The following is a 12,591-nucleotide window of genomic DNA, read 5'->3' as shown; positions in this document are numbered from 1 at the left end:
CTTGGAGGAATGATAATACTGTATTCTTGGCCAGTCACCATAGAATAGACTCGTCCATGGAGCATAGAGGTCAGGTATGACTGCAGCATCTGTAACCCTTTCTTCCTGATATCAGACATTAGGATTTGGAAGAAGTTAAGTTGGAAAGTGTCTGGCTGATAAGTTTCTGAGAACCTTGCCACCTACTACCTAGTGCAGTATCTGGCATATGGGAAGCAGTCAGTAAATGAATGAACCGTAACGACAGAGTTATAATACACGAAGGAAACAGTAGAGATTGCTGGGCAAATCTCTCCTGACGTGAAAGTCTAAAACCATCCAGACACAGAGGATGCTGGCCCAGGAGATTTACATCAAACAGAAAGTCAGTGGCAGACTCCAAAATCAACTGTGGCTCCCTGACACCCAGCCAAAAACTCTATATTGTTCATTTTAAATACACATTTATATCAAATGTAAAACTTCCAAATATTAAGCTCTATTTGGTGTTACAGAAATGAGATCTTCCAGTAAAAGAAATTGTAGGGGTATGAACGTGTTGAATGTTGGCACATTCTGGTGAAGTGTGGTATGGCAGAAAAGTTCCATGAAAGCAACAAGACTTAAGATAAAGAAAATGGAATGGAAATAAATTTAAAGATCACTAAATGTAAGAGTCAGGTCACGGGAAAATAATGTCTTTGGGGCCAAAAAAATCATTAAAGGAAAGTTTGATAAAGTTGACTATTAAAATGTAACATCTGTAATATCAAAAATAAAAATAACATAAACAAAGTCAAATTTAAATGAAAAAGTAGAAGAAAATATACTATATACTATTTACTTAGATTTTGGTACATCCATATACTAAACTCCTATATAACTATCACAAAAGATTAAGCTGGGTTTATGTGTTTTGGCTTGAAAGATGTTCAATTATATTGACATGTAGGAAAAGCAAATTGAATAATAGTGTTTTAAAATGGTATAGACATAAATATAGTTACAGAAATATACATATTGGTGTATGTATAAAAACATCTAAAAGAATATACGCAAATCCTTGCATCGTAGAGCAGGAATTGATGGGGTGATTTTTATTCTCTATAATTTTTATCTGTATATTAGTTAAATTTTTATAATAATGCAATATATTACTTCTTTAATCAGGAAAAATTGTTTAACAGTGAAAAGTACAAGTAAAAGGAAAAGAGATGCTGTATCCTGACGAGCAGACTGTAATAGCAATTTGGAGTCAGAAAGCCTGAACTCAAATCCTGACTCTGCTACTTATATGCTGTGTGACCTTGCACAAGTTACTTAACCTTTCTGTGCCTTGGGCTTCTTGTCTGTAAAATGGAGATAATAACCATATGAATCTCAGAGAATTGTTATAAAGATTACTTAAGATAATATATGTAAAATGTTTAGAATATTTCCTGGCACATAGTAAATGTTCAACAAATGTTCTATCACTCTCTTCCCACCCCATCTCCCATCCTCATATCAGACTTGTGGCCCAAAGGCCTCTAAGCTAGCAAACTGTGGCCCATGGGCAAATCCAGCCCCTTGCCTGTTTTTGTAAAAGTTGTTTTATTGGTACACAGCATGCCCATTGGTTTACACATTGTCTCTAGTTGCTTTAAGGTCCCTTGGGTGGTGCAAGCAGGTTGCACTCGACCACTAGTTTTAAAGGTTGGTGATTCAAACCTACCGGTGGTGTCACAGAAGGCCTGCTGATCTGCCTCTGTAGAGATTACAGCCAAGAAACCCCTGTGGAGCAGTTCTACTCTGTAACACATGGGGTTGCCATGAGTCAGAATCGACTCAACAGCAACGGGTTTGGTTTGTTTGTAGTATAGTTGCTTTTGCACAACAGAAGCAGAGTTGAGTAGTTGCAACAGAGAGCACTATGGAGCAGAGCTGAGTAGTGGCAGCACAGATTGGATGGTCCAGAAAACCTAAAAAATTTACTACGTGACTCTTTACACAAGTTTGCCGACCCCTGCTCTAGGCACTTACTCCTTGCCCTCTAAACCAGTGCCTCAGACCGTATGGTAGCAGCTGCTGTTTTCAGTGATAGGCCAAGTGGGGGGCGGGGGGGACTCCATCCTCCCCAGTGAACACCTACCATCTGGGAAAACCAGTTTCGAATCTTATCTATGTCCCTCCTTTTTCTCAAGAGAGTTAATGCACCTGGTGAGAGAGTTTCTACTGACATCAGATTCCCTTCACTCAAATTCCAGCTATTATGCCTCATACTAGCTTTGTGACCTTGGGCAATTTAACCTCTCCAGTCCTCAGCTTTACACCTTTAAAATGAGGATAATAATATCACCTACCTCATGGGATTGTTGTCAGCATTATATGAGATGATGCATGCGCAGCTCCTGACTTGCAGAAAATGTTTAATAAATGTTAGTTATTATTTTAACTATTATTAGTAAGGGGACCAAGTAGGAGGAACTGAACACGTGAAATATGAAGCCAACAAAGCCCCCTGATGCAAAGCATCTCAAACCACTTTTTAACTAATAAATACGTTTAAGCAAGTGTTGGCAAAAGCGTGGAGCATCCAGAACTCTCACACACTTCTAGTGCTTAAATGGCCGAGAGGTGTTTATTTTGGAACAATCACTTTTGAAAACTGTCCACCATTATCTACTAAAACTGAACATGTATATGGCCCAGCAACTCCACTCCCACATACATGTTCAACAAACAAGCATACATATGTCCACCTAAGACATGTAATATAATGTTTGTACTGGGCTATTCAGTATAGCCAAAAATTGGAAATTATCCCAAATGCCTTCATCTCTAGAATGAATAAATAAATTGTGGCATATTCACACAATGGAATACTATTCAGCAATGAGAATGAATAGTCAGTTGTTGTTGTTGCTGTTGTTAGGTGCCATTGAGTTGATTTTCGACTCATAACGACCCATGTGACACAGGAGAACTACCCAATAGAGTTTTCTAGGCTGTAATCTTTACAGAAGCAGATTGCCAGGTCTCTCTCCTGCAGAGCCACTGGGTGGGTTACAGCTGCACAAAACAACATGGATGAATCTCAACAAATGTTGAGCAAAAGAAGCCAGATATGAAAGAGGACCTACTGTAGGATTCTATTTACATAAAGTACAAAACATGTGGTGTCAGAAGTTGGGGTACTGGTTACATTGGGGAGCAGTGACTGGGAGGGGACAGGAGGGGGCATTCTGTTAATTTCCATTTGTTAATCTGAGTGCTGGTTACATGGATGTATTCAGCTCATGAAAAATTGAAAAAAAAGGAAGGAAGGAAAAAATTGTGAGAGAGACAAAGAAAGCAGTAAAGAGAACACGCTGAGCATACTCTCTGTGCCATTCTGTTTTCTTCCAGGCCCTCTGGTCTACTCGTTCTTGTATTCCAAGCATCTCTGTTCTTGACCTCTCCCACATCCTGCATCACCTTCTTCTCTAACAACAACGTGGTTTGCAGATCTATCCCTTTGAAACAACCATGCAGTATCCGCTCAGGGAAAAAGCACAGAACCCACAAACCCTCCACTTTCTTCATTTCAGGCCTGGCAAAGGGAGGCGGAGGTCACACCCAAGAGGATGCATTTCGATGCGTTCATTTCTGAAATATGAAGAGGTGCCCAGTTGATTTGATTCACAGCTGCCTGTCCCAGGCTTACAGACATAGCAATTGGTAACCCAGACCAAGTTCTCATCCTCGTTAGCATACTTCCTCAGCTCCAACGACTCAAATGGAGGCTGTGTTTGGCTCCTCTAAGAGCAGTTCTAGTTTTAGAAACTGAATAAATTGTGGAGTAAATGTTGCCAAGTTACAGGTGTCTTCTCTGGGTGTGGTGTCTCAGCTGGCCATTTGCCACAGCATATCACAGGCATTACCAAACGCCCATTTTCACCTCAAATCAGCACTGACGCTGCCACTCACCCCTGCCCTACGGAGGTGGGTGTTCAGGGAGAAAGGCAGATCCAGAATCTGGGATTCAGAAAAGGAAATGTCAACTACTCTCAACTCCTGAGTAGGGATGGGACTTTTTAACTCAACTCTTTGGTTGTTTTAATATAGTCATGCTGTCAGAGCTGCTTTGATGCAAGGATATTACAATGCTGCCCCTAAAGTAACCTGTTTTTTTTCCAAATTAAAAAAGAAGAAACAGTGTTTTAAAATAGTCCTCCTCCCGGAATCCTTAGCCTCAGCTCATCCCAACTCTTCCCCCTGGGGTGGAGATTAGGAATGAAGAGAGGCTCAGGATGGGGTGAGATACAGGGGTGAGTTAAGTGACAGGAAAGGGATGAGAGTTTGGACTAGAGGGTGGGGACAGAGATAGGACGAGGATAAGGGACAAAAGGCAGGTCAGGGATGTGCAGCTGAACACATAACACTGCTTCATAAAACTGAGATGCAGTCATGTCAAATATCCCCCAGTGCAAATAGCTCTATGAATGCCACCTTGGCTGAATATACTGTAGCCCCCATCACCCACATTCAGGGATAGGCAACCTTTACCAAGAGCCATGGTTGGATCCAAACCTTGCTACTCAAGATCCTTCAGCATTTGGACAAGTTCCCGTCTTGATTACCTTTCTTCTGTTTTAAACTTTCTGTTCGAATCAAACTTGATGCTATAGCCAATTCTGGATTTTCTCCACACTTTGCCGACTTGGGGAAGATCACTGCCTTAACCTTGGTACCCTCCTCCCCTCTCCCCATCCTTTCCTGCTGAAATCTGACTCATTTTCCAAGACGTCCCCCTGAATCTCCAGATAGGAGGAATTTCTTCTCCCAACTTCCACAGAATTTTCTTTTGATGTTTAGTTTTACCACAGCATTTGTCATATGCATACTTGCTCTACAAATATTCTTATACTACTAGCTTTTCACTTTATCATTGCATTTTCTGGAGAGCAGGGACTATGTTTAATTACAATGATTGCTGTAATTATTGGGCACAGACCACTGTGCTTACTTCTTTACATGCATCTTTTCTAAATTTATAGTCAACCTATGAGTAGGTTTTCTGTAAATTCACATTTACAGATGAAGAAATTTCCGTATAAAGAAGTTCAATAGTTTGTCTGGAGTCACAAAGACCTTACTCTTCCTAGCATAACATTCTACTGAGAGTCTGCTCTGAATCTTTGAGCACATAGACATCGATCGATGGTCTGAATCTTTGAGGGAGGGAGGGGAGGAAGGAAGGGAGGAAGGGATGGAGGGATGGAGGGGTAGAGGGATAGAGGGGTGTAGGGATCGAAGGATGGAGGGGTGGATGGTTGGGGGGGTGGGGGGGTGGACGAATGGGTGAATGGGTGGATGGGTGGATGGATGGATGGATGGATGCATGGATAGATATTGAAAATATCCAATTGACCCAAATCAAAAGTGTTACTTTCCTTTTTCAGTAGTTCTTTACCCCTATAACAAATTAAGCATATGGAAGATGGTTTTGAGTTCTAAATGAGCGTCTCTGGTTTAATGGTTTAATGGTAGAATTCTCACCTTCCATGCAGGAGACCTGGGTTCAGTTCCCAGCCAATGCATCTCATGCACAGCCACCACCTTTAGTAGAGGTTTATTGTTGCTATGATGCTGAAGAGGTTTCAGTGGAGCTTCCAGACTAAGATAGATTAGGAAGAAAGGTCTGGTGACCTACTCCTGAAAATCAGTCAATGAAAACCCTACAGATCACAACCGTCTGAGCTCCAACTGATTATGGGGATGGCACAGGACTGAGCAGTGCTTCATTCCATTTTTCATGGCGTCACCATGAGTCAGGGGCTGACTCAATAAGAACTAACAACTATTGTATAGAACTCATAAGCCCCCAACGTTTAGGGTCAGTCAGGCCAAGGTAATGCCCTCATAACAAAGAGTGAGTATCCCCTAGGTCATGTACGAACCACAGACTAGTAGAAAGACTTTGGAGTAACAAGACCTGCTTCACATCCCTCTTGTAAGGATTTAAGTACTAGGTTTCTGTCATTGAGCCTTGAGTGTCTTAACCTTCCCTTGCACATCAGTGTCCCCATCTATAAGACATCTGTAAAACAACCACATTTCCCTCACTGGTGGCAAAGAAGGTGAAGTCAGGTAATGGATGGGAAAGCTTGGCACCGAGTGGACCCTTAATAAGTATTCATTTTCTCCATTCTCTAATTCTAGAGACTTTAAGAAACTGTGACATCAACAAAGGACTTGAAAAACAAAACACCAAATAAAGACTTCTCCCCACTTCCGGCTCAGCATACGCCTACAAACCACAATCAACCCCCTTCCTCTCCATTTTGACTGGCACAAATTCAGTCCTTAGCCACTAACAGACGCTATTTCCTGCCAATGTTATCCCTTTTCCATTTGGCGCTTGTCCTTAAAAGGTTTTTCTTTTTCTTTGATGCTACTGATGCTTGAAATGAAAATGCCTTTCAGTTTGTTTCCAAGGTCTTTTTTTTGTTGTTGTAAGTAAGGTAGGAGTCTCCAACAAACTAAGAAAGCCTCAAACTTCACCATAGAGTGATCTTTGGAAAGTCTGTGCAGTGTTTGCTATGTAAAAGGGAAATTATTCTCTTGATTCATCCAAACCCTTCTGTTTATGTCCAACGGGAAAGCTCAGTTTCCTCTCCACCTGGCCCCATGGATGTTCAGTAGATGGGTATTCCCATATCCTCCATGGAGAGTTCTACAAGAGAAATTTTCAAACACATGTCTTGGAAGCAAAACTCCTAAATGCTAGGAATAAAACAGATCAGTCATTGGGATTTCACCCCTCCCCTCTTTCTAGCCCAGGGGCTGAAATCACCTGTTATCCTGGAAATAATCCTTGGGGGATCAAGTCCAAGGGGAAAAGGAGAGTAGGTGCCCCAGCCCAGCTTTGCTATTATCTAAGCTCAATGTGAACTTAAGACAGGAAGCCGAGTTCATAATCCATAATAGATGACGTTCTTGGAGCCCAGTTGACAAAAGGAGTTAGGTATGCACATCTTGGCAAAGATGCAGACAGGGGATTCAGTCTAAGCAGCTATAACATCAAATAATAAAGTACAAGCGCAAACAACAAAAATGTGCCTGTATCACAGCTCAGGGGGTGCCCATGCTGACCAAATAATTATACATTTTTCATGTTTCAATAAGGTATTTAATTGGCATTTTGTGGGATGCCTCTAGGTGAGAGCTCATGGTGTGAGAGCTGGCGTGGAACCTCCATCCTGCTACGCTGGCAGTTCCCCATCTTCCCCATTCGCTCAAACCACATGGAGAGACGAGAGCATAACAGAATGCAACACCTTCCTTTTTCCCAGTATACTGGAGTCCACCCGGGAAAAAAAGCAGGATAGTGTGATGAAAAATGTGTAGGCAAGTATTTCCAACCTCTCCACTAGGTACTTGACTAGGGAAATCATAAAAACCACAGTCATTTGGACAGCCATTTATAGTTTGTTTACAAGCTCTTTTCAAGCGCGTTTTCTTAATCCTCTCACAAAACACTGGGGAAAAAAAATGTTTTTATTATCTCCCTTTTACAGATATAGAAATGGAGGCTCAAAGAGGTCAAGGGATTTGCCTAAGGATAAACAGCTGGTAAGGGCCAGAAATGGGGCTGAATCTGGTCATTTCTGCCTCTCGCACCTGCGCCCCTTGCACTGCTCCACCGCTGTGGGCTGCCTCCTCTTCACCCAGGCCACGTGAGTCAATCTGATTTTCTGCCTCAAACCCAAGCTGTAAAGGCCAAGGACTTGGAAAACTTCTGGGTAGATATCTGGTTCTCATGCCTCGAGGCAGAGATAAAACCCGTTGCCCTTGAGTGAATTCCGACTCATAGTGACCCTATAGGATGAGTAGAACTGCCTCATGTGGTTTCCAAGGAGTGACTGTTGGATTCTAACTGCCAAAGTTTTGTTTCGCAGCCGAGTTCTTAACCACTGCACCACCAGGGCTCCAAACAGGACAGAGATAAGGCTGCATTTATATTGAAGCAGGAGTCCCTGGGTGGTACAAAGGGTTGATGCTAATGTGCTCAGCTGCTAAGCGATAGGTTGGAGGTTCGAATTCACCCAGAGGCACCTTGGAAAAAAAGCCTGGCAATTTACTTCTGAAAACAATCAGCCATTGAAAATCCTATGGAGCACAGTTCTACTCTGACACACATGGAGTCACTGTGAGTCAGGATCAACTGGACAGCAACTGATTATACTGAGGTAGAAAGCATCACTTACCCCTTTCCCATTTGCAAAAAGGGAAGAGGCATAAAACTGATAAATTTCTTTGTTACCTGGTATATTTTGTCACTGTGCCTCCCAAGAGAGAAATGGTGACATTCCTGAGTAGTAGAGGGACTTCTACTATCATATCATGGAGACCTTTTGTCATCTGTAGGCTTGCTCTTTCTAGTTCTTTATTTTTCTCTTTCTCCCTTCCCTTGGCAACTTTCTGTGGCACTCCTAATAGACACGGGGAACTCAGACTTGAGCTCACATCCTATTTAAACAGACCCTCTGTCTTTGTGGTCCCAAAGGGAGCCAGCTGCTAGAGGCCCCAGAGGTTTCCACAGTGTCTTAGCCATCTAGTGCTGCTACAACAGAAATACCACAAGTGGATGGCTTTAACAAAGAGAAATTTATTTCTTCACAGTAAAGTAGGCTAAAAGTCCAAATTCAGGGCATCAGCTCCAGGGGAATGCTTTCTCTCTCTCTCGGCCTTCTCATCAATGTTCCCTCAGACTAGGAGCTTCTCTGCGCAGGGACCCCGGTCCAAAGGACATGCTCTCCTCCAGGCACTGCTTTCTTGATGGTATGAGGTCCCCCATTCTCTGCTTGCTTCCCTTTCCTTTTATCTCTTGTAAGGTAAAAGGTGGTGCAGGCCACACCCTAGGGAAACTCCCTTTACGTTGGATCAGGGATATGACTTGGGTCTAAAGGTGGTATTACAATCCCACCCTAATCCTCTTTAACATAAAATTACAATCACAAAATGGAGGCCAACCACACAATTCTGGGAATCATGACCCAGCCAAACTGATACACACATTTTTGGGGGGACATAATTCAAACCATGACACACAGCAACACATAGCTTTCTGTCACATTTGCACACATGAAATGGGGACTGGTTTGAATGGGGAAGACCTTTGGGGTCACTAGTCTAAAGTGTTTAAACTCATGGAGGAATCTGGAAGGCATTATGCTGAGTGAATTTAGTCAGTCGCAAAAGGACAAATATTGTATGAGACCACTATTATAAAAACCCAAGAAAAGGTTTAAACACAGAAGAAAATATTCTTTGATGGTTATGAGGGTGGGGAGGGAGGGAGAGGGGTATTCACTAACTAGATAGTAGACAAGAATTATCTTAGGTGAAGGGAAGGACAGCACACACTATAGGGGAAATCAGCATAACTGGACTAAACCAAAAGCTAAGAAGTTTCCTGAATACAACCAAACACTTCAAAGGACAGACTAGAAGGGGTGGGGGTCTGGGGACCATGCTTTAAGGGGACATGTAGGTCAATTGGCATAACAAAGTTTATTAAGAAAATGTTCTGCATCCCACTTTGGTGAGTGGCATCTGGGGTCTTAAAAGCTAGCAAGTGACAATCTAAGATGCATCAATTGGTCTCAACCCACCTGGAGCAAAGTAGAATGAAGAACACCAAAGACGCAAGGAAAATATTAGCCCAAGAGACAGAAAGGGCCACATAAACCAGAGACTCCATCAGCCTGAGACCAGAAGAACTTGATGGTGCGCAGCTACCACCAATGACCGCCCTGACAGGGAACACAACAGAGAGTCCCTGACGGAGCCAGAGAAAAGTCAGGTACAGAACTCAAATTCTGGTAAAAAGACCAGAATTAATGGTTTGACTGAGACTAGAGGGACCCCAGAAGAATGGCCCCCAGGCTCTCTGTTAGCCCAAAACTAAAACCATTCCTGAGGCCAGCTCTTCAGACAAAGATTAGACTGGACTATAAGACATAAAACGATACTCGTGAAGAGTGTGCTTCTTAGCTCAAGTAGATACATGAGACTAAACGGGCAGCTCCTGTCCAGAGGTGAGATGAGAAGGCAGAGAGGGTCAGGAGATGGTTGAATGGACACGGGAAATCCAGGGTGGAAAGAAGGAGTATGCTATCACAGAATAGGGAGAGCAACTAGGGTCACATAACAATGTGCATATAAATTTTTGTATAAGAAACTAATTTGAATGGTAAACTTTCACTTAAAGCACAATAAAAAATAATGATAATAAAGTGTTTAAACTAATCCCTTCTTAGAAGCCTTGAAGGCTCTCCTAGTTTGAGTCCACAGGCATCAAGCCCATCATGAAAAATTATTCCATGAAGTTCCCTTTTTAAAGTATTTCACAGTTCTGACTTCTACCAGACAGAAACAGGATTGATAGAGTCACTTGGGGAGGACTGACTTGGGACCAGGCCAGGAACCCAGGTCAATTCTACAACCAAAAGCCAAATTCTGATCAACTGAAGTGCAGGGGGAAGCATGTTCCAGTTATTTTAATGTTCTGGCTAACTGGGAACTAAGTAGGGTACACTGAACGTAATTAAATCTTTCTTTGATGATCAAGAATCTTGCAGTGCCCTGGAGTAATCATTTCAAATATCAATTATGAATTCCCACTGGTGGGAATGCAGGAAATAGCGTTCATCCTGCAGTGACTTCCAGGTCAACTGCAGGAAATTGATTTTTACAAAACCGCTAACACCAGATTGTTATTTTCTTCTTTTCCTAGACAGCTAGTGCAAGAAAACTCTATTGACTAGAAGCTTTCAGTTGTTTGAATCACAGTTAGCCAAGGTTGCTATATACCGTTCAGGAATTAGAAGGATGCCTAGAATGTTGACTTTTTACTCCTGATTGTTAGATCAGATAAATCTAACCAGATAAAATTTTCTTAGATTTATTTTGAAAATTCACTTAAAGGTCCACTCCCACTTGCAAAAATCCTGAGGAAGCATACGTTCTTGCCTTTTATGTTTCGGATAGACTGAGTCAAAAGACACTAAATCAATTGGATATTGGAGTTCTTTAGTGCTAGTGCTGGTCCCCATTCCCTTATTAAGTAGTTATATGATGTTGGGGACACTATTTCACTTGAGACTGTTTTCCCTATCTGTATACAGAAAAGTTGGATTTACTGGTTCTTAAAATTTTTAGGATTACAGCTCTCCTTAAGAATCAGAAGAAAACTAAGGAAGTTTTCCACAGCAAGGAAAAATGAACTTAAGTGAAAAAGTTTGCATTCAAAACCCGAGGATAGGTCATGGACCCCCTGAAACCCACCATCTTGTGACCCCTGTCCGTGGACTACAGGATTAAAATCTTGTGGTAGAAGACCCGTTGGGCCTCTTGAATCCAATGAAGACAAGCATCTTCCCAAGTCTACAGAGTGGTGGTCCTCATCCTTGGCTGCATATTGGAACCGCCTGGGGAGTTTTATGATTCCAACGCCCGGTTGCTCCCAGACCAATTAAATCAAAATCTTTATGGGCAAATCCTAGGTATTGGTATTTTTTTTAACACACTCCCAGTGATTCCAATACATGCTGCTACAGAATGATGACTCTCAAAACGAAGAATGAGCAGACTCACCCAGGGGGGATACACATTCCCAGGCCCCACTCCCTGGGGTTCATATTTCTTTTGGCCAGATGCTGCCTGGGAATATGCAGTATTAGCAGGCACCCCAGGCAATTCCGATGCAGACCATTCTTTGGGAACCCAGTAATAAAGCCTGTTGCCAGGAAAAGCCCAGAGGGATCCTCTGCCCTGGGCAGTTTTATATACTCCCAACAGGCCTCTTGTCTTCTCCAGGGAGATAGCTTTAACAGGTCTCCGTCACTTGCCAGACAGTCTTTTTCTCCATCTTTCCCATCTCTAGCAAACCTGGATCTTTTCATTTGAGCCTCTAATCCCACTAGTTTCAATAATTTAAGCAGAGCAATCATCAGCACCATAATGTTTAATATTTAAACGCCACAGCATCACTTAAGTCAGCTTCAGGGTGAGGGCTGCTGCTGACTCTTGTTCTAGTGCCGATCAGCAAACCAGGCTGCCAGAGGGACAGCATGAGCAGGGCTCCAAGGCAGGCCCCGCCTGGGCAAATACCCAGCCAGCCAGGTTCTGCACCAGCGCAGCCTCTTCCTACCTGAAGCGTGTGCAGCAGGACCTGCAGCCCACTGGCTTCTTGTTCGGCCATCACCTCCTCGGGTCCTGGGGAACCGTCTGCCTGCCGCCAGATCCGGGCTGGAGAGGTAGCGGCTGCCAAGCTGACCTCGCTGCCCGCCTCGCATGAGACTGGTGCTCGGAGGCCCCAGCTGCACATGCTGCCGAGTGTGAAGTCACAGCGTGCAACCCTAGACCGCCGCACAGACATGCATGCCCCCCGACTCCCACTGTGGGGATTAGGTGAGCCCCGGCCTGGGGAGGGCTGAGCAGTTGGGCGCGGGGGTGGGGAGGGCAACAGGGTGAGTCACTCACCCACTTCCAGGCCCACGCAGGAGTCACCCTGGATGGCTGCCAGGCATTCCCAGCTGACCTGGTCAGACTCCCTCCAGAGGCTCGCTCGGCCCTCCCCACTGA

General features: G+C 43.4%; 1 protein-coding gene across 1 annotated transcript in view; it reads right to left on the bottom strand.

Moving 5' to 3' along the window:
* The window catches only part of AGBL1 (AGBL carboxypeptidase 1), a 342,641-nt gene extending 330,275 nt beyond the window's left edge, over nt 1-12,366 (bottom strand). The window contains exon 1 of the mRNA XM_004372695.3: nt 12,158-12,366. Within this exon, the coding sequence (XP_004372752.3) occupies nt 12,158-12,334 (177 nt within the window). The 5' untranslated portion in view covers nt 12,335-12,366. The remainder of the gene's footprint in view (nt 1-12,157) is intronic.
* Nucleotides 12,367-12,591: the final 225 nt, after the last annotated feature.

Source organism: Trichechus manatus, unplaced genomic scaffold (genome assembly GCF_000243295.1).
Source record: "Trichechus manatus latirostris isolate Lorelei unplaced genomic scaffold, TriManLat1.0 scaffold00019, whole genome shotgun sequence".
In the NCBI taxonomy this organism is placed as follows: domain Eukaryota; kingdom Metazoa; phylum Chordata; class Mammalia; order Sirenia; family Trichechidae; genus Trichechus; species Trichechus manatus.
The sequence above is the reverse complement of the archived record's forward strand: the minus strand, read 5'-3'. Positions and strand labels throughout refer to the sequence as shown.